The 23,127-nt window shown below is 33.8% G+C and overlaps 3 protein-coding genes across 3 annotated transcripts; 1 reads left to right on the top strand and 2 right to left on the bottom strand.

The window, feature by feature from the left end:
* The first annotated feature begins 4,232 nt into the window (after nt 1–4,232).
* Nucleotides 4,233–5,396, top strand: LOC131622069 (NDR1/HIN1-like protein 6). Its single transcript, XM_058893112.1, has one exon. It carries the CDS (start codon nt 4,398–4,400, stop codon nt 5,145–5,147), a length of 750 nt encoding a protein of 249 aa, XP_058749095.1. The 5' UTR covers nt 4,233–4,397; the 3' UTR covers nt 5,148–5,396.
* Nucleotides 5,397–9,082: 3,686 nt separating this feature from the next.
* LOC131622068 (uncharacterized) lies at nt 9,083–10,194 on the bottom strand. The gene is made up of 2 exons (XM_058893111.1): nt 9,895–10,194; nt 9,083–9,792 (listed from the first exon to the last, which is right to left on the bottom strand). The coding sequence occupies exons 1-2, from the start codon at nt 10,055–10,057 to the stop codon at nt 9,557–9,559; spliced, it is 399 nt and encodes a 132-aa protein (XP_058749094.1). The 5' UTR covers nt 10,058–10,194; the 3' UTR covers nt 9,083–9,556.
* A 7,859-nt stretch (nt 10,195–18,053) lies between these two features.
* LOC131622067 (probable metal-nicotianamine transporter YSL7) lies at nt 18,054–21,676 on the bottom strand. Its single transcript, XM_058893109.1, has 5 exons — nt 21,163–21,676; nt 20,275–20,438; nt 19,897–20,129; nt 19,580–19,769; nt 18,054–19,349 (listed from the first exon to the last, which is right to left on the bottom strand). Exons 1-5 carry the CDS (start codon nt 21,551–21,553, stop codon nt 18,249–18,251), a joined length of 2,079 nt encoding a protein of 692 aa, XP_058749092.1. The 5' UTR covers nt 21,554–21,676; the 3' UTR covers nt 18,054–18,248.
* Between the last annotated feature and the right edge of the window lie 1,451 nt (nt 21,677–23,127).

Genomic DNA, 23,127 nt, shown 5'->3' with positions numbered 1-23,127 from the left:
TGATAAGGCCGCATATGATTGGTCTAATTTTATCTCAGCGAGAGGGTTTAGATATGATTATGGTTTTTGATTATGTAATGAAGTTTTAGTCTTTCGGTTTAACTGTCTTAAGGTTATCAACTTAAACTATCATCTCAAACTACAAATTAGATAAACTAACAAACATATAATTGTAATTGAATATTCAACAGTTTGTGATGAACTTACTCGTAAGAAACCGTCTTTTAGTCGCATTTTTGTCAAGTTCACTGCATCTTCAACGATAACATTTTATAACAAAGTAAATGTTAAACATAAAGAAGATAAGAATCAGTGTAAAAATTTTAAATTTCAAACCCTATTTCAACTATTACATTTCATAACAAAGTAAAAATGAAACACGAAGGAGATAAGAAAACACAACAACTTCAAATTTCCAGAAAATCTCTCTGACTTTAGTTTGTTCTTCAAGTTCTTGTTCTTATTTTTTGACTCTTCATACTTAACCTTCAAATAGCCCACAACTTCCAACTCTGACTTCATATTACTCTCATCTTCATTTCCCAATTTTCCTCCCATGTCTTCATCTCATATGAACAAATTACATGTTTCATCACTCCTCCAAAATGGACATCTCCAAAAAAGCCTTCCTTTATTATGTCCCTTCTTGCATTGGTAGGAAACCATATGACGATCACAACCACATAAATTTCTATATCTAGATTTTACAGTGGAAGAAGACATAGTAAAACCTTTAGATTTCATGTACGAAACTGAACAACAATAATGAGTATGACTGTTCTTGTGTTCTTTTCGACGATGTCGACAATGTCGGTGTTAGGGTTTGTTTCTTTTTCACTGGAAAAATGGATACTAAGTGTTTAACATATATAAAGAAGCGTCATTGTGTAACAACGATTTTATAAAGGAGCCGTAGTGATATACCTATTATTATTTTAATTAAATATAAATAAAATTAAATAGGCACGCATTAACGTAAAAGGGATTAACTATATGAGGAACCTGAGGATCAAACCCAGGAAAGTTGGGTTATATCACCATAGTTAGATAATTAACCGTAACTATAACCTTAAAACTTTTAATAAAAAAACAAAAAACAATTGTTAGCGCATGAGTTTAGAAGTGTCACCACGGTTTTGGGACGAATCGTGGTGACTTTGACGTTGATTCCTACGAGCATGCCGCCTCCATTAATATACAGATGGCCATCATAGGAGCCCTGAACCCTTGAAGTGTAAACTATCATCTGGCACAATCATGGACGTGACCTTAATATGGTACATGGGTGTACCTCGTGCCTCCATCAACAACTATCAAGAATTGGTAAGAAAACTAGTTCATTAGTTCGCCGCCATTCACCACTAGAAGATGCCTACCACTAACATGTTTAATATTCGTTAGGTCCTGTCAGAATAACTGAGAGACTATCTCACTCGCTTTAACAGATCCACCATCAAGTTTGTTCCACCAAACCAATATATGTTTTTGGGGGAGTTCTAAAATGGACTTAAGTTAAGACACTTCAGCGAGTCCCTTGCCCAGAAGCCAGTGTTCTCATTGTCAAAAGTGGGCACCAGAGTAGAGTGTTACATAAAGGGCGAGGAAAAAATGCCAAAAAGAAGGCGCATGATGTTAAGGAGCACGTTCCCAACTTTGAGGGCTCGTACCACCAAAGGAAGAACAACTATACCTCGCCCCATAAAGGACAAGACTGCGTTCAAAAGGGTAGGTAAGGAGACGCAGAACTTCACGCCACTGAATACTCACCAGGAACATATCTGGCGCGAGGTACTCCTCTTGTACAACATCCTTACACCGCCTTATCCCAAGGAAGACGTGATGGGATTTGAACCAAGAATATGATACAAATTCCATAGAGTCAAAGGGCATCACACCAAATATTGCTACTAGCTCAAAAAGGAAATTGAGAGATTAATACATGAAGGGCACCTCAAGAAATATGTGAAAAGGTGACTCCTCTCATCTGTCAGATAAGTCTAACACGCGAGGGAGAGAGAATGGTGGAAGCCCTAGTAAAACTGTGCGCCACACACTTAATACCATAGTAGTAGGGTTCACCGAGGGCAGGGAAACCAGTTCTGGCCGAAGAATACACTCACCAAATTTTGAGTGTAGAAAATATCCATGAAGTCAAGACTGAAGGTACATCAGAAGCCATGATCGCCTTCTCAGAGAAGGATGCAGTTGTCATCCCTCATAACAATGACTCCATGGTCATTACCGTCAAGTGTGAGGATTGGGAAATTAAGAGAGAACTTGTTGATCAAGGGAGCTCCGCAGATATACTATATTGGGAAGCATTCAAAATACTTTGCCTCGGCCTAGAAGACTTGAAGCTCTTTAAAGGATCATTGGATGGATTTTCTGGAGAACGAGTACTAGTAAGGGGATTCATCCCCCTGAGAATCACATTTAGAGTGTTGGACCAGGCTAAAGAAATAAATGCCAAGAACTTGGTTATTGATGCCCCTTCTTCGTCAAATATGATTATTAGGCAACCAACCTTTAACCTACTAGGCACTGCCTTGTTTACTCTCTATATTTATGCATGAAGTATCCATTCCACGACTGTAATTTCCACAACCACTATTGATTTTAAAAGCACTTTTTACACTTGTTATTAATGTTTTTTTCTTATCCATTTTCACAATGGATCCTATCCCACTTTCACCGCATACACGGGTTTGTTCCTGGGCTAAAGTATACTCAGAATTGACCAGATGCTTGCACGATTGCCTGCGCAGACGAAATGATGTTGTGCGGTTGTTGCGTGTGTATATTGACAAGACTCAACATGATCACATCGACTGGACACTATACACCATTCATCGGGACACTGTTTCCTTCGATCCCATTTCAAATTACACTACATGGCTGACATGTGGGAGGAATCTGATGTGCATGTATCTGCCAGAGTGATGCATGCGCCAATTTGGATATGTGCAGATCGTTCTGAGATCCCCCTTCGACTCTGCTCCTAATAACATCTCCTGCAGACATCTTGATGACATACGTGAGTCATCTAGTATAAGAGGAGTATCGGAGCATGTCAGCCACAAGTCATTGGTCTTATGTGGATGATTACATGACTTGTTTTTATAGTGTGTGTGTGTCACACCTGTCATGACACTAGACGCTTCTGGACATCCACCTAGGCCTGCTCAAAGGAGATCTTGGAGAATGAGTGAGTCAGAGATGACCATGTCGTTGATGTGTTGCCGATCTATCAGAATATTATGCAGATTACATGTGAGGGCATAAAGTTTGAGCTGTTTGAGAAAGGTGACGATGATGCAGTTGCCCTAGCATGTTCCATTCTTACTGAGGCACGGAATACCTTGGGTTACCGGCAGCAGAGGAGGAGCCAGAGAGTTAGGATTAGACATACGCAGTAGGTTTTTTTTTTTTTTTTTTTTTTGTATTTTGGAATGTTTTAGTATTATTTTTCATATTTTGAGAATAATGTTTATAATATTATGGTATATTTTTAATTAATGAATTACCTTGTTCTATAATATTCGTATTTATTAATGTTTGATTCAAATTATGGCTGTGTTAGTCGGATTATAATGATTTTGGATTTTTAAAAAATGCAAACTTAGATAATATTTTTGTCTAAGATGCATGTAGGGAAATTTTCGGAGATGCATTTTCGAATTGCCTTTAAAAATATTCACAGATAAATCTCCGAACCAATTTTTGATAAAAATGGGTGGAAGCTTAATTTACGAAAAATAAAGAGATTTATGGTATGTAAGGAGATATATCTCTAAAAAAAAATTTTTTTTTTTTTAGATTTTCAGACGTGTCAACCACACCATAAAGGATGAGAAAAGAAATTGCATTGAGAATTAAATAAACTTTTTCAATCAAGACATTTATTCAACACATTTTATTATCCAACACTTGCACTTAACACATTTATTCAAATGTTTCAAATATCTCTATTTTATAGAATAGATAAATGAGTTCCACAGAAAATGCATCAACGATATGTAAGGAATAGGATTACTAGTATTTCGATTCCAAGCTTAAAATAGTTAAATACAGTTATTTCGATAGAATTCCATATTTTCATTAATCAACTTTAAAATATATTTGGCCCAATTGATTGATGATCATATCTCTTTTATGATACAAAATAAAACTTGATAGTGACCCTCTAACCCATTAAAGTCATACATGAGAAAGCTTCAAGCATCCATATATGCATTGACCTGCTCCTTCCTTCTATCCTATACGTATTCATGTTCTCACCCACTTTGTTGCTACACACCATTGAATACTAATTCACCTATATAACAATAAACTGTCAAACATTTGCATTGATCATCTCATACATACTTTTTCTTGAGCAACTTTTCTGATAAAAAAATATGATGACTGATAATCAGAGAATTCACCCTGCTAATGACTTGGAGTCACAAACCAAACCAACAATTCCTTTGTATCCTCGAAACACTTCAAAATCTGATAACCGCGATCCACCAATTCCGAAACGTCACTTTCCAGTGAGGCACTCCCAGCCACCAAAGAAGAAAAGAAGTTGCTGCTGCAGGTTCCTGTGCTATACCTTCACCATATTGCTGATTCTTATTATTGCAATATCCATCACCATCGGGATTCTCTACCTTGCTTTTAGGCCAAAGCTTCCTAAATACTCAGTAGACAGATTGAGAATAGCACAGTTCAATCTTTCTGATAATAACAATCTTTTTGTTACCTTCGATGTAACAGTAACTGCTAGAAATCCAAACAAGAAGATTGGAATATACTATGTAGGTGGAAGCAATATAAGTGCTTTGTATAAAGAAACAGAATTGTGTGAAGGGTCTTTGCCGAATTTCTATCAGGGTCATCGGAATATAACCGTGCTTAATCTGCCTTTAACGGGTCAAACACAGGATGCGACTGGTTTAGTAAGTACTTTGCAGCAGCAGCTGCAAGAGAAAGGTAATTTGCCTCTGAATATTAAGGTGAATCAGAATGTGAGGGTTAAGTTTGGTAAGTTGAAGCTGTTTAGAGTAAAGTTTCATGTTAGGTGTGAGGTTGTAGTGGATAGCCTTGGTGCCGATAATGATATTAGCATTTCAGACAGTAGTTGTAAGTTCAAGCTCAGGCTATGAATTCATTAGTACTAGTGTATGTGTGATAGTTGTAATATTAATACTTGTTTTGTTCTTTTATGGTTTCCTTATGATGATTTAGATTTTGAATAATAAAGGGATGGAGGATTAGGTGTTCTATCAGCCCTTTGACACACATACAGTTCTACTTGTACTTTGATTCTATTCTTTGAGCCCCTTCTTGCTCATACTATGTATAGCTATATGATATATATAATTGTTCATTCTAAAGAATTGTTAGCATTTTTTGCTCATTAGATTTATGCGTTTTTTCTTTTCACCTTATGTATTCTTCAACAAAATATCGTTGACTTTGGCATAAAAAACTGTTGACTTTGTCCTCGGCACTTCAATCTCAAACTTGAATTTCCAACGCGCCCAAGTAAATTGGGGAGTGTAACTGTGTAAGCAACAAGGCATAAATATAATTCTATTAAAATACTATTTGAACAACTCTAACAAGAAACATGTGGTACAAAACATGAATCGAATGATTCAAGAAACAAACGCATGGAGTGTACCTGTGTGTGGTGAATGATGTAAATGAGAGAAGCATCAACACCATTTGGAATGTAAAGTGCAATGGCACCATTATAAAGGCCCAACTGGGCATATCCATGAAAATGCAAATATATCCCTCTTAGTCATTTGATCAAACAGGCAGTGTGCTTCATCCATATGAAGCATACAACCCAACAAGTTTGGAAATGCCACCATTTCTATGCAAAAGGTTGGTGGGATACCATTAATGGCTTGAAACAGTAGCAAGTTTTGAAAGACAAGAATATTGATACGTTGAAGCACCGAAGTTACCCGTCACATTATTTAAAATAAAAAAAATAAAGTGAGTTATAAGGATGAACTTGTTATTTTTGTTGACGTGCTATGCTATGCTACTAGTCTAGACTCGAGTGTAAATGATTTTTTTTTTTTTACGTTTTTGAGAGAATAGATCCCAATCAATTAAAATAATGTATAACTTAGTTTGCAAATTGATATATTTGTATGAGACTCGTAAGAGGTGCTGTAGAAGGTTCACTAAGGAGAGGTGACAGTAACATGTCGCACACACCAGTTTTTTAGCCATTCATATACTGAAGCAATCATCTATCATTTGATTATGGTGCTCATTCCTAGATGATCGTCTTTCTGTGAAAATGGAGAGGTGATATGTCCCAATTTATAACGGTATGGTAAAACAAGTCCGATGGAGGCATCATGTTCCCCAAAGAAACAGGGGGAATAACTACTCTTTTCCACGCTCTTAGGAATGAGAGGTGTTGAATCTTTCTTTGTGAGGTCTAAGACTCATGGCCATGAGGTTATTATAAATACCTCAACCATGAGACGGAGGGGATCATCCAATTCATTACGCAAAACACCACACACAGAGTTTGTCACCATCCTCGCGTGAGCTTACTCTAACATCACAACAATCCCAAAAACCTCCGACAACCCTACACCGCAACGGGTTGTCACATCTTATACTTCTAGCAACTACATTTGGCGCCCACCGTGGGGCCAGTAAAACTGACATGGGCCACCAGTACAACATTCAGCTAGATTGATATCCTCGCGTTCAAGTCATCTGTCCATCATGGTGAACAAGAAGGTAGCAACTCCGATCGAAAGTGAGTCTGACGGCAAGGATAACGCCATGGTGGTAAGGGAAGTGCTCCTCTTCTTCGTCATGCCTCTAAGGGAAGGGTTCCTCATCTTCTTCGTCATTGTTGATGGATTGTGTTTCTAAACGAGCATCCATATCAACCAAATTCATATTCGGTACATCTAAGGTATTGTCTTCCTTGACTTCTTGGTATTTCTCCAATAACGCAATAAAATATGTGTGAGACGCTTCCAAATTAGCATCAAGTGTTGAAACTTCATTTGTGATGAGTTTCAACTAGACATGTCAACGATACTCATACATGTGGTACCCGCTCAAACCTGCTCTAAGGGCCCGTTTGTTAAGGCTTTTTTTAAAAATGATTTTTATAGTATTACAAAATTTTGTGTAAAAAAAATTTACAAAGAAATTTTTTATAAAAGTTTTAAATGAAAATTTGGTTTAAATAGTTATTCTTAAAATGTGATTTTAGGTATTTCATCTATTTATGGGAAACAAATTTGGATATCAAAATTTCAAAAAATCACTTAATTTTAAAGCTATTTCAAATAGATTTTTATAAAAATCATTTTTGAAATACAACTTTTTTAAAAAAATTACGATTTTCACAAAATTTCAGTTTTTAATGATTATGTTTATGTTATAGGATGTCAAATATAGTGTTTCATTTTAGAAAAAACGAATATAATTTTGAAAAACGATTTTGGAAAATCTATTTTCAAAAATACAAAGAAAAAATCCATTTTTTTTAAGTTGGAACAAACAGACCCCAAATTTGACGGGGAAAACCCATTTTGAATGGATTTGGGTTTGGGTTTGAGTTTTTCCCGGTTTTAAAATATGGGTATGAGATGGGTAATGAGAATACTTGTATCCACCCTTAACCTGTCCCCAAATGCGTCTCGTCTATAATTTGGAATATTTGATGTTGATAATTTAGAATAGTAAAAATTGTTGATCCAAAATGTTGTGTTAAGCCTTATCAGAAGTTAACTTTACACAAGCAACAAACACATAAAAAACTAACAAAAGAGAGCACCTATTGTGCTCTTTCTTAAACTACTCTAAAACATCAAAATGAAAATGATTAAACTACTTAATGATGAAAATAAAAAAAATTATTCAAGTATTAAGTCTTGTAACAACTCACAAAATGTGAGTTATCATGGTATTTTAAAAGTGAAGAACAAGTGGCTGATTTGCTAACCAAATGAATAACAATTGAAGTGTTCAGGAGGTTAAAGAATTACATGAGTATGAAAGACTTGAAGGACTTGAATCAATATGGTGTGTTGATAAAATAGTGTAATTCAAGACAGTGTAACTGGTTACAGCAGATGTGTAATTGATTACACCCCCTTCAGCAGCGCTAAAATACAACAACAACAACAAAGTCATTTTCTACTAAGTGGGGTTGACTACATGGATTAACTTTCTCCATAATATTCTATCGAGGACCATGATTTTATCCAAATCATTTATCTTTAGATCTTTCTTAATAACTTTTTTATAGTCTTTCTAGGTCTTTCTCTTTCTCTAATTGTTTGCCCTCTCTCCACCTGGTCTACCCTCTTTACTGCATAATCTACCAGCCTTCTCTCTACATTCTCTAATTACCTAAGTCTATTTTCCACCATCTTTTCCCTAATTACCCCACACTCCCTCTAATATTTTCATTTCTAATTTTATGTTGTCGAGTCTCACCACACATCCACCACAACATCCTAATCTCTACAACACTTACTTTATTCCCGTGTTGATTCTTAATTTCCAAACATTATGTCTCATAAAAAATCCCAGGTCTTACGGTAGTCCGATAAAACTTTCGCTTCAATTTTATTGATATCTTTGCATCACATAAAACACCCGATGTCCTTCTCCATTTCAACCACTCAACATGAATTCAATGGTTTACACCCCTTCTATTTCTCTATTATTTTGTATTACAAACCCAAAATATTTAAACCGATCTCCAACTTTTACCTCTATGTTAGAAACACTTCTCCTTTTGTTGAACTTAAATTCTATATGTTCCTTTTGTTAGAAACACTTCTACTTAAGCGAAAACCAAATAAAAATTTAGCGTAGCCAATTACACCAAATGTGTAACTAGTTACACCTCTTTCAATTTTTTTGTATTTTTTGAGACAATGATTTCACCATATCCGATTACACCAAATGTACCAAATAGAGGTCTATGGAAATTTTGGATTTTTTCATTAGTTAGATAATTATATTATTTTATATGATGATTTAAATACCGATATTCAATCATTAATAATATAAAGTTATATTTTTATCCTAATTCTCTCTATTTCTTCATTATTCACCATTGTTCATCTTGTAATTGAGGTGTTACCCAACAGATAGAATTGACTTTAAAATCCAATTTGGAAGTCCAATTAAGCTATAAAACACTTTCCTGTATGTATCCACCCGGGTTATGCAAAGAAATAATCTCAATGATGACAGAGAATATAAAATTATACATGTAGAATATGTAGAAAATAAAGCAATGATGAAAATAACGTATACTTAACCCAACTATAATAAAGGAACAGATCAGCATTTAGTTTAATAAAGGCTAAAACTGACCCTTCTTGTTCTTCCATTATACCTTGTCTAACCAAAAAGATAACTTTTTTCATGTTGCACCTTTTCAACGTTCACATGAACAAATTGACATCTTAATTTGTCGCTTACATAATGCCACAACAAAAAAAAAAAAAAACACCCAAAATAGCATTCTAATAAACTATTCACTGATATTAACAAAGTAAAATCAAGAATGAGAAAATAAGGATGTTTTAAAATGTCGAATTTTTTTAAGACAATTTTGTGCCCTTTCAAGAACCAAATCAACCCTATCTTTTCTCTTGTTCTGCCTGCTGCTATGCTTGATAACAACACTCTTGGGAGGTTCAAGCTCAGAACTTTCAATATCCTTCTTCTCCTTTACTTCTTCTATGTCTGGTAAACCAAGTTTTAAACCCTTTGTTTGCTCCAAGTTGGTAGATTCTGTATTGTAGAAAAGAACAACCTCAAAAAAAAAAAAAAAACATATCTAACAGCACAATACTAATAACAACAAGAAGATGAAAAAGGAGAATAAAAAGAAACCTTCTGTGTCTAAGAAAGCGAGGGAGGTGTGGTATTGTGGAAGAGGGTGTGAATAGGAATGTTGAATGATGAAGGTTCTAAGTTCATGTTTGAGATAGTTATGTTGATTTGGGTAAAGGGTTTCAAGCATTTTCAACTCTTGTTTTGCTTGTTCTAATTCCATTAAGAAGTGTGTGGTTGTTGAGCTAGTGTGTCTCTTCCACTTCTTTAGTTTTAAATGCTTGTAATAATAAAATAAATATAAATTAGATAGAGTGATGTGATGTGATGGAAGTGGAAACAAATGGCAGAAAAAGAGGGAAAATAAAACAAAACATTAGTAGTACTTGTATTTCATTGGTATTAGCGTTGGGTTTTTAGACGTTGCAATGCAAAGTTATGTCGGTTTTTGTTTGGGTTTTCAAAGGTTTATATTTTATTTTATTTATTGGCTTATTGAATGTGTCTAGTTGTTGAGTGCTAAAAAGGACAAGACATTAATTCCAGGGTTTATCTCTAGTCTTGGCAGTTGTCTACATTTATGTATCTAATTTTTTTTTTTGAAACAGCAAAGAAAAGGACATAACATTAATTTAAAGGCATGAGACATGCCAGAGTCCAAACAAGGAATAATACATAAAACAAACCAGTACCACCCAGCCAATATTATGAAATGACTTTGACAGAAGCCTAATAACAGAAAAACTAAGATTGTACTAAAGCAACTATGAAAAACCCTGTAGACAACACCAAAAATCAATGGCAGCAGAACATCCTTGCCCCAAAATAAACTATCCAGCACCTAAAATTAAAACCTGATCACCAGTACTACTGACGAGACCTGATATATTGCCGAGGCCAAGACACTTCGAAACAACGCCGAACTGAAAGATAAACACCGTCCAGAATCTTCAGCCACCACAGCATACTGCAATGCAGCCTCTTATGACAAGTGATACAATGCAGAAGCTGAAAAAACGACAGAATAGACAGGATCACGACCGGAAGCTCTACACGGACGAAAACTCCACGACAAGCAGAACCATAATCGAACCAGTTCCACACCAGCGCCAAACTTGTTATCCTCTGGAAAATCAGAGCCCGAGGCAAATCCTAGGATTTGATCTCCATTGCGCATAATTGAATTGTACGTCCATGTTAATTGATGACAACCACCTCCATGAAAGATCTATAGTGTCTTCGAACACCTTTTCCTGGGCCGTGTCTTTGTTGCTGAAAATTTTGGCATTCCTGGCTTTCCATATGCTCCATATTCCGGCGAACCATATGACTCTGACTTTCGACGCAACTTCCAAGTCACCTCCGATCAGGCCTTCAAATTGGGCGAAATGTTCCCTACTTTCTCTGTGTAAAGCTGTAGATATCTTAAGCCATTTGCAGATTAAGAGCCAAATACCTGAAAAAAATTTGCACTCAAAGAACAAGTGAGGTATAGATTCATCCGCTTCACAGCCCCCTATACATCTTGCGGACCCTTGCCCTATGACATTCCTCCTAAGTAGGTTGTCTTTGGTCGCTAGGCTATTCTGGAATAGCCTCCAGCCAAAGCAAGAAATCTTTGATGGTACTGCTTTATGCCAAAGCTTGGGCCAGGAAAAAGGGGATGGATCCGATTCAGCAACATTTAAAGCCTTAAACATTTCTGAAACAGAATAATAAGTTGAATTTTCCCATGCTCCTATGTCTATCTCACAAATCTTTTTCCACCAGCTTGAATCTCTACTCCCAACATCGCCTCTCACAACCTCTGCCTCCCCATATCTATTCTTCAGCGCTTTTATCCATAACCCAACTCTTTCTGTTTTAATTTTCCATTTCCACTTTCCTAGTAAGGCCACATTAAACAATTTCAGGCTTCTAATTCCCAAACCCCCCTCCTCGTATGAATGACACACTTTCTCCCAATTGACCCAGTTAATTTTTCTAGTGTTCTCACACCCTCCCCATAAAAACTGTTTAAATATCGATTCTAATTTAGAAATAATACCTGTCGGAGCATTGAAGAACGAGAGGAAGTAAACCGGAAGCGCGTGAAGGACAGATTTGATGAGCACTACACGACCACCGAAAGAGATATATCTGTTTCTCCAGTTTGACAACCTTCCTCTAACAGCCTCTATTACCGGCTTCCAAGTTTCAAGTCTGTTTGCATTAGCACCAATGGGGAGGCCTAGGTATTTGAAAGGTAGCGAGCCTTTCTTACAATTCAAAATCCTTGCCGCCTCTTCAATCCATCTATCATGAATGTTCAGCCCTGCAAGCGTACTTTTACTATTCTCTAAAAAGCGAGCACTTGAAAACGTGTCTCTTTAGTTACTCCTATATATCATGGAGGAGAACGTGAGAAAAACCATTGAAAATCAGCTTCCAGAGGAATGTCCCAATACTAAATAACGAATGACCCACATCTCACAATTTTTAATTTTGGATTTTTTAGTTAAATAAATAATCTAGACTTAAATAATCATTTGTTTATGTAAGTTGGTGAATTTTTAATTTTTGTTAATATTAGTTTAATTTTTTTTAGTCTGTTAAAATTTGTAGGAAAATTTAAACAAAAATATGTGTATTTTTTTTTTACGAATTTTAATTTTAGAGATTAAAATCAAATAAAATTTAACATTTAAAAAATTTATCCAAAAAAAATACAACGACGAAAAACAAAAATTCATCAACTTACGGAAACTAAAAGATTATTTAAGTCAATAATCTATATTCAAATAAAACATAATTTTTACTATTGGATATCTTCACGAAAGACATTGAAGATTCCTTTGAATTGAAATTGATTTCACGTGAGTTACATTCGCCTATAAAATTATAAAGTATGGTTCATTGGCAAATTCACAGTAGAGTCACAATTGTTTAGCTCTAACTAAAGATATGATAGGTATAATATTAGTAACTCACATTCACAAAGAAGGAATTCATTGTGCCGACAAACTTGCCTTCTAATAAGCGTTTGTTTTACGTCATTAGCTCGACGTCTTTATTGTGCACGAAAACTAACTTCCTCGCGTCATGCCATGGTGATGTTTCACCACGCAAACCTAAAGAAAGTGTCATAGCCACACACTTAACAAACGTTACAGGTACAAATATATAAAACACTTGCACGGATATAAAAGAAAAACATAAATATACAATTATGAAAACAAACACATATATACAAATATGAAACAAATACAACTATAAACATACTTAAAGATTTGGTGAATGTTTGATACGCAAGTTGAAAAGTGAAGATTTGAATTTAAGAACTGGTCCAATTTCAATTTGTTTAGCTAATATTCACCAACAATGTATACTCATGTGTAAACATATACAAGCAAACATATACAAGTGAAAATATACAAGTGAACATATACAATATACAATATATACAAAGCTCAAAATCATAGAAACCATTGCGATGCAATTCTAACACAAAACACCAATCCCTAGCAACGACACCATTTTGGGTTTAAATGATATAAAAGTAGAATGCGGAAACGCAAAATAAATACATTCTTCGGAGAGAAGAGAAATCTCGGGATTGAAGTTCATATACCTGTCAAATACTTACACCTACTGATCAATTGTACGCAACCTAAATTACTCATCAATATCATCACGTATCGCTCACAATAGAGGTTATGTCTAAAACAGAGTTGAGATAACAGTCGTATTATTTCCTTGTGGATGTCTCACACAACTAAACAACACAGAGCCTTAAGCGTCGATACTCTCGATGAATATTAAGCCTAAATCTACGTCTAGAGTTTAGAACCTAACAGATATTCATCCAAGAACAAGATTAGAGAATTATATGTCTATAACAACTCAAATCCTAGCAATAAAACCAAAATAAGGATAAACATCGATAAAGATTTGTAAAAGAGATTTTATACAATGCCATAATCAATACATATACTTACAAGACAAATAAACTACATACAATCCTCAACAAATGAAAAATACAAAGATAAGAGAGAAGAGAAATAAACATAAATGTCGATTTCTCCAACAAAAATGCACATCCCACTCCTAATCATCAAGATACATCATTCATTGTTGATTTCCTAAGCCTAATCTAGCCTAAGAAAGTTAGTGATGGAATTGGGAGCAAAAATCCCCAAAACCATAACTTAAAATGTGTTGAAATGAGAAATATAAAGATTGAAATGAGCAAAAATCCCCAAATCCAATATGCATCATTACCTCTAAAATAATTGAAAATATTCAAACGGTGCATAAATGTATTGGAAACTCAAATAATACGTAACATATACAAATATAAAGAAAACGTATGCATTTACGCATAAATTAAATAATATGCAACATGTACAATTTGGCACTTATCAAACTTCATTATGTTTTGATCATGGAATGAAACGTTGGTATCCTACCAAGAGGAAATACACTCTGACTGTTACAAAATACCACAATCTTCTCAGTCTCAATAGTAGATAAAGCAACACACTTTTGTAGTCTTGATTGTCAAGACACTTTTACCGTACAAAAGTCATCATGCAACTAGAAGTAGATTTCTTGGAGTTATTGTCACAAGAGATACACGATAACAACACAAGAGATTAACGTGGAAACTCCAAAATCGGAGAAAACAACCATGACGGTTGTCAATAGACAACCAGAGAATAACACTATGTGAAAATTGTTACAACACATAATATACCCTCAAATACCTTAGGCCCCCAGTACACCCACACCCTCCAAAACAAATATTTAACTACATCTCATAACACTCTAATACAAGAGCATAAGAGAACAAAGAAAGTCAAATATAAGCTTAAAGTGCTTTTTACTGGTGCATCTTGTAAGGAAAAACTTGAATCCTTTATATAGCCTTGGACTCCCTCTTCCTTCATAAAAATAAGCAATGGGGGACTTCTTCAACATTTATATTTTCAACAAAACCCAACAATCTCCACCTTGATTGAAAATAATACATTAACTTTCATTGTCTTTACCGACAATCATACTCCACCATAAAGATTATCAACATGTATATTTTTAATCAATCTTAACAATCTCCACCTTGATTAAAAATAATACAACTTTTATTGTCTTCACCGACAATCATACTTCACCATAAAGAGTATAGTTACTTGAAGCTACATCACTCCAAGAATTTTCACATTGTCTTGACCGACGATCAAAGTTTTGAAAACTATCATACTCTCTCATGAAAAATATATTTCACTTGAAGCTAAACCACTCCAAGAATTTCACATTGTCATCGCAGACAATCATATACTTTATCATGAAGAATAAATTCCACTTGAAGTTAAACCACTCCAAGAATTTAACATGCCGAAAACTAGGTTGAAACTTTATGGTGTAAATTCGTTGTTTGCAGAAAGCTTTTCAACCACCGGCATAATCTTGCACCTTGTGGAATCTTGATTTTATCGAGGCATCTTTGACTTGAACTTTCCACAAGTCAAAAAATAATTTGTCCATCAATTTTCTCGAATCCAAACTGCACAGCGGAACTTACGACTGCAGTTCAACAACTCTTTCACAACACCACCCTTCTTTTCTGATGTGGAAGATCAGACAAAGCTGCAACCACATAGCATACTAAGAACTCCTATCTCTAGATCGAACCAAAATCTATGATACCAGTTGTCGGGAAAAATAACAAACATAGACAAAAAAGAGGAACAGAATAACAACACAATAGATTAACGTGGAAACTCCAAACCCGGAGAAAAAACCACGACCGTTGTCAATAGAAAACCAGAGAATAAAACTATGTGGAAATTGTTACAGCACATAATATACCCTCAAATACCCCAGGCCCCCAGTACACCCACACCCTCCAAGAACATAAGAGAACAAAGGAAGTCAAATACAAGCCTAAATTGCTTTTGACTGGTGCATCTTGTAAAGAAAAACTTGAATCCTTTATATAGCCTTGGACTCTCTCTTCCTTCAAAAAAATAAGCGATGTGAGACTTCTTCAGCATATATATTTTCAACCAAAAGAAACATATATTTGTGTATCCATCCATCTAGAAGTACCTTTAAGGTATTTTAAAATCCACTTTACTGCTTGTCAATAATCTTTACCAGGATTAAAGAGAAACCAACTAACAACGCCAACAACATGAGCCATATTTGTCATTGTGCATACAATAATATACAAGAATCTACTAACTACAAATGCATAAGAAAACTTCTTCATATTTTATTTGTATTCTTCACTTGTAGGACATTGTTCAAAACTCAATTTGAAATGACTAGCAAGTGGAGTATTTAGAGGTTTTGAATAGCTCATGTAAATCCTCTCTAACTCCTTCTCAATGTAATTATGTTGAGACAATCATAGTTTGTGGATGTATGTGTTGTGAAGGTATAAATGATATTTGATTTTGATGATGACAATTGTTGAACAATATAAAAGATCACAATTCCAAAAGTCAAATGACATTTGGTGTTAATGACTCAAAAAATTATTGGTGACAATTGTCAAAAGGGTTCTCCTCATTTCATAACAACTTTTTGAATACAAACATTTATATCATTCTTTCTACTATCTTTTTTTTTTCTAAAAAACTTTTTTTCACTAGAGTTGTCTTAGTGGCAAAAGTGTAAAACGTTCTTTTAGAGAGTTGTGTTGTATAGGTGTGGTGCTAAAATTTGTTTAATTCAAGAGTGTGATTATCCTGTGTAATATATTTAGTAAAAGACTTGAAAGTTACAAGGTAAATTTAAAAAAAAAAAAAAGATTTGGGTGAAGGTTCTTGAGTTTAGCATAAGTAAAAGTTATAGTTATTGTTAGAAGGTTTTTTATCTAAGAATGTGTAAAAGTTATGTTTATTGCTAGAACGTTTGTGAGTTGATCCTATGCAAAATCTCCATGTCTTATTGAAGATTGTTTGAGTTGATCCTGTAAAATCTCAAAGTTGATTTTAATGGAATTTTCAAGAGGAAACTCTTGGAAACAAGAGTAGGTCAAGTGATTAAGTCAAATCTATATAAATTTTTGGTGCATTCTTTTTATCCCTTATTGCTTTTACTTTCATTCTTTTATTTTCTTTTCGTTGCATTTCTCTCTTTATCTCATGTATTCGTTACCATTTATCTATTTTTAAAAATCTAAGGTTTTTAAAATAAAAATCAAAATTTAAATATCACAATTCACCCCAATTTTTTATTTAGAGTCAATTGGTCAACACATTTTAGCATTCTTTCTGTCACAAGAAATTCTCATGCCAAATATTTGATGTGCATGATAAAAGTCCTTTGGAAATGATATACTTAACTCTTTCAATAATCTTTGAATCTTCTGACAAACAATCAACATGTTGTGAACATATAACAAAAAAAAAAAATAATCTTGGAATTTTTTCACAAACACACAATGGCTTGCAATAGTTTTACTAGTACTTACTATAATCATTCTTTTCCATAAATGAATTAAAAAAAAAAAAGAAGGTAATGTTAGCAATATTATCTTGAAAATTGTTCATTAATTTAAATAAAATATAAAAATTATTTTTTATTTTTTTTAATACAAATTTTTTATAAATGGATTCTTTAACTTATTAGTATTACCTTAAAAAAAATTATACCGTTGTTGCGGAGTTTTTTTCTTGAACTTTGAAGCTACCAATTTCTCGATAGAGATCTTTTCCTCCTATCACCATAATTTAATAGATATAGATCTTTTCCTCCTATCACTATAATTTAATATTATTTTCACATCAAGTTGTCTAATTTATGGATTTAAGCTAATTGTTGTTAATCCAAACATAAGTCAAATTGAAGTCATTTTCATCACAGATGATAAAATTTATTCAAATTCAATATCATTCCTTTAATTAAATACTTTCACAACAATCTTGCTTCTCTTGGTTGATATTTAATTTCTTATTACTATATCTTGTATACTAACTCATTTCTAAGCGTTCTTCTTCCCTAAGGAAATTACACCAAATCAAATGTATAATTTTGTTTGAACATGTAACTGTTTTTCTAATAATCATGACTAATTTAAAAAATAATTACTACAATTTCTTGTTATGTCACCGTCTGTCTTCTTCTATTGCTTTTGAGACATTGAAATCACACAAACCCTTAATTAACTTATCACACATTTTGCATCAAATTTATAATTGACTCTTTAAATTACGATTTCTGAACAGTGTATATAGAGACAACATAAGAGCTTTCAGTAAAAGTGATTATCACCCAACTCCATGCATATAAATTACCATAGTTCAAGGGAGCATAGTGAGGTATAAGTACAAAGTAAAAACATGTTGAAATAAAAATAACTTTGTACAAAATATTTCCATGAAGATCTTACTTTTAAATAAAAAACACCAGCATGAATGATTTCATCTTCAACCAGTTAAGAATCCATCAACCTTAACATTCTCTGCTCTAGACAAGAATTTCATGCAAATAGGTGGCTGCACTCCAGCAAGAGCAAGAAAAGAGCTAGGAAGTGTCCAAATTCCGTCTCCACAAATCAACCCCGAAGCAACAGCGGATCCAAATGCATCGGCTTTAGCCCTATCGAGTTTCTGCCAAATGAACAATATCAAGCTTCCAACACACATGTCAATTGCGAAATAGCTTCCAATGTAAAACGGTATAGCCATGGCCATAGGTACAGGAATGAACTTGGCATATTTCTTTCCAACTAAGTCACGGGCAAGATTAATCAGTATGGCTGCAGCGAAAAATCCATAGCAAATTGAGAGGCAGTTTTTGGGTAATGCTGAGAATCCGTCAACACCTAATATTGCCATGTTTCGGTAAACTTGAGCGTAAGGTGCAGGGTATGTTGAACCTGGTTGACCAAGAGAAGGAAAAGCTTTGTAGAAAAGCCAGAAAACACATGGTGAAACAACACATCCCATAGTCGTTCCAATAACTTGGCTCACAAACATGGATCTTGGGGAAGCCAGTGTCATGTAACCTGTTTTGAAGTCTTGCATAAGATCGGAAGCGGTGGAAACAATGTTCATCATGACACCACATGCTGCTAAACCTGCTAGGACTCCGCCGTTATTAGCCCCAGCCCAAGCACCGATAGTGAAGATGGCCAATTTTCCGTAGGTCGACGCAAGGGACCAATCTGTTAGTCCGCAACCATAGGCATTGCAAAAGGCTAGTGCTGGTGCAACGATGTAAATGCAAATTATGTAATACCACTTTAGTTGATAGAAAATGTGGGGGATAGTGACGACTGAGACGATTGCAACTATGACATAGCCTGTGATTGCAAACCATGATGGAATTTGATCTCGGAGAAACATCTCGGTTCTTCGCCTGTCGTCGTACGAAACTATTTGAGAGAGAAGATCATTTGGATCATTGGATTGTACTCCTTTGTCTTTTACGTTCCACTGATTATACAAACCCATAAGAGTGCGGCCTAGAACTTTCACAAAATTGTATAAACCATCACCAAGAATCATTGCTATGGCAATGAAAACCTGTTGTTCAAAGGATATTCAAATTAGAAAACCGAAGGAATAAATTGTCAATGTAAATCAATTTTGAGCTAATATCCAATGAAAAATCATCATTTTTCCACATCATAACATCATTTCAAAACGCACTTACAAACGTAGATAATGTTGCAATATAGTAGATTTTTATTGATTGACAGTGTAAGCCTACAATTTAAAATAAAATAGAAATAGAAATGTCTAAGTGAACTTACTTTGTAACCTTGAAGACCATGTAAGCTGCTTTTTTTGAGATCGGCAGCGTACCAATCTCCTTTCTTAGCATCAATGAGAGGCCACATGACAGCCCATGAAAGAATTCCGCCAACCAGAAGAGATATATTGATTATATACGGACATATCATCCCAACCCCCACATAGGTTGCAGAAAAATCAAAATAAAACCTGTTAAGAAGCAAGAAGTTTCAGTTTTGGCCAATTTTTATATCTTATAGCGTATTATTCAAGTAACAGAATTAAGTCCTTTTTTGTTGCTTCGTTATGAATGTTAAAATAAAGGAGAGTGACATACATATTTTGATAGGCTTCTAAGCCAAACGTAGGGAAGCTTGCAAATCCACAAGCCTCGCCGGCAGTGAAAAACCATTGGAAGAAACCCCATGCAAAGCTAAATGAGAAGAATTTTCCAAGTGCTTGTACTTGTTTCTTTGCTAGTTTGGCACCTTCTGATGTATGGAAACTATTGATAAGATGAGCGGTTGCAGTACCACTTGGATACGTCAATTTGAAGTCAATAATCATAATCTACAACAACCAACGTAAAAACAAAATGTCAATTCAACATATAATAACCAAATAGCTTAATTTGATCGAACCGTAAGATATCACAAAGTCAGCTACAATAATTGTTCTTTACATTATACTTATTTGATGCAACTAGTTAGTGTACCTTTCGGAGTGGAACCACCGAAAAGAGGCCAAGAAAGCTAACAACAAATAGAAATGCAATCATCCATCCTAAGCCAGGAATTTTAGTATCAATAGGACTTCCTGATTCTGGAATTTGTTTTGCAATAGTTGGACTCATTGCAAACAAGTAGCTACCAAACCCACCTACACAAACAAATCAAATAAGGTCAGCAGTTCAAGTAAAAACGAAGGCTCTACTAATTCTAATGAAGAAAATCCACATTGAACTAAAATAATTGTCATTTTAAAATCATGAAAAATCACCGTCCACCAAGCTAGTACTTGCGCCCCGCAAGCGCAATTGCGGTGGACCACATGTGCAACCGCATTAGAATTCACATCACACATTTTCATCTCAAAATTTCTGAACCCCAACACTCAATTTATTTCAAAAAACCTTAACATTGTATTTCAAACACTTTTCTTAGAAAAATTCACGCCACAATAGCAGCAATACGCATCGCAGCAACAACAGTTCCCGTAATCGAAACATCCGCAATTTAAAAACATGCTTGCTCGTACTAGTATAAGGTTAAATTTGCAAACATTCCTCAGAGGCAAAACAGTAAATTAACATATATTATACACTTTTCAACAAGCAGCAGAAAAGTAAAGGGACCACCAAGCACAAACACACGATTTGAATTTGATGATGGTCACTATCCTCAGAGTGGGACCCACCCTGTGATACACTGAACAAGTAATCAAACACATGCAAATCCCAAAAAAACCAGAAACAAACACATGCAAATCCCAAAAAACCAGAAACAAACACATGCAAATCCGAAAAAACAGAAATCCAGTAACCTCAATTGAATTGAATTCAAAGACGATGAATAAAAATGAAAACTTTAGATCAGGTAATTACCACTAAAAGCAATGCCACTTGAAGCAACAACACAAGTCTGAATAACAGTATTCTCCTGTCTGGTAAACGGCTGATTAAGCATACCAGCTTTCCCAAGCAATTTAGTCCAAGTTTTCACAAAGAAGAATCCCAACAACCCAGCGGAAACATTGAGAGAAGGAATAATCCCAGTGGTAAGATTAAGCTTCATCACAATGAACGTAAACATCACCGACAAAACCAAACTCACGAACACAGCCCTAACCGTAACCTGTCTCTGCCATGCAGGCACTGATTTTCCCTCAAACCCTTTCTCAACTGAAACCTCCTCATGCTCGTCGCTGGACATGGCAATGTCCTCGCGACCTTCAACGTCGCCGGAGACGACGCGCCGGTGGGGTTGGGTGGTCATTTGTTGTTGACAAAGTAACGTTGAAAAATGAAAGATGAATGAAAGTTACGCGATGTATGTGGTTACGTGAATTGTGATCTGAGTAGTGTTTGGTTTTTATATTGAGATTGTTATTATTGTTGTTGAGCTGTGGCTCTAAGTGGCTATAGCTGTCGTTTGCAGTTGTTTGTTTTTTCTTAGGTTGACCGGTTCTTTATTACTTGGTAATTAATGATATTTTTTGGTTAATTAATTATAATTTATGGTTAATTAATGAATTTGGACAGAAGGATTAGTAACAAATCTCTTGAGATTGGTAGTGTCAATGTGTCATCCTATCTTGCTGAATTATCTCTCAGATAATACTAATAATAAAAAAATAAAATAAAAGAATATAAGATGTTTTCTCCACCTCAACTCAAAACGATATACCATTTCTATGGAATCCATAGTATTAGAAAAGTTGGAATGTAATAATATTAAAGTATTAATTACTCTTTTTCTGCTACACAATAAGTAATTTCATTTTAAAAAAAGAAAACTAGAAAGAATCTTTTAAACTTTTAATACAATATTTTTTAAGATTTTATCATTTAATAAATAGTATTTGTATTATTTTTTAATTAATACTTTTGATTTATATTTATGGTAATGGGAATATGGTAATATTTGATAGATTAATTTTATAACAATAATATTATTATTATTTTTTATTTATTTATGTGAAATATTTAAATATATAGTTTATTTCAAATTATTCTATCTCAAAATATGATTTTTTTTTTTTTAAATTCATTGACGTATGCATCATATATATATATATATATATATATATATATATATATATATATATATATATATATATATATATATATATATATATATATATATATATATATATATATATATATATATATATATATATATATATATATATATTTTCAGTGAAACTAAAAACAAATAATAATAGTAATAATAATAATAGAAATATTATTGAATGTGTTTATTTTATTTTATATAGGTATTCTTTAAAAACATTGTATGTGTACATATTTCTTTTTTTATATTCTAGTAATATTTTTTTTGTCTTTTTTATAATAAGAATAATATGGAAAAATAATTAAAAGAAAATTTACGTAAAACATATAAAATTGTGTCGTTAATTACTAATGTGTAAAATAATTTTACAATATCATCCAATAAAAAATTATGATTTAATTATGTCATATAACTAATTTCAAAATATCAATGTAATTTGATAAAATATATAATTGTGATTGGTTTAAATTATAATATTTTTCGATATTGATGGATATCTTTTTCTTTTTCCTCTTTTATAATCAAAGTTAATGAGTTTGAAATAGAGTAAAGGGCAACTCAATCTTTAGGAAGGAAAGGACAAACAATTAAATTAAGAGATTGAAAAGCAAAGGAGTCTATAATAATAATTTTACTTGTAGATATTCATGCATGTTAATAAATGAGTAAAATTATCAAAATATTATTATATTTTAAGATAACATTGCATAAATGAAAGAAAGAAAAATATAAAGGAAAATATGAGTGACAAGAAACCTGAACCATCATTCAATGGA

The sequence above is a fragment of the Vicia villosa genome, unplaced genomic scaffold, assembly GCF_029867415.1.
Source record: "Vicia villosa cultivar HV-30 ecotype Madison, WI unplaced genomic scaffold, Vvil1.0 ctg.000024F_1_1, whole genome shotgun sequence".
In the NCBI taxonomy this organism is placed as follows: Eukaryota; Viridiplantae; Streptophyta; class Magnoliopsida; order Fabales; family Fabaceae; genus Vicia; species Vicia villosa.
The sequence above is the reverse complement of the archived record's forward strand: the minus strand, read 5'-3'. Positions and strand labels throughout refer to the sequence as shown.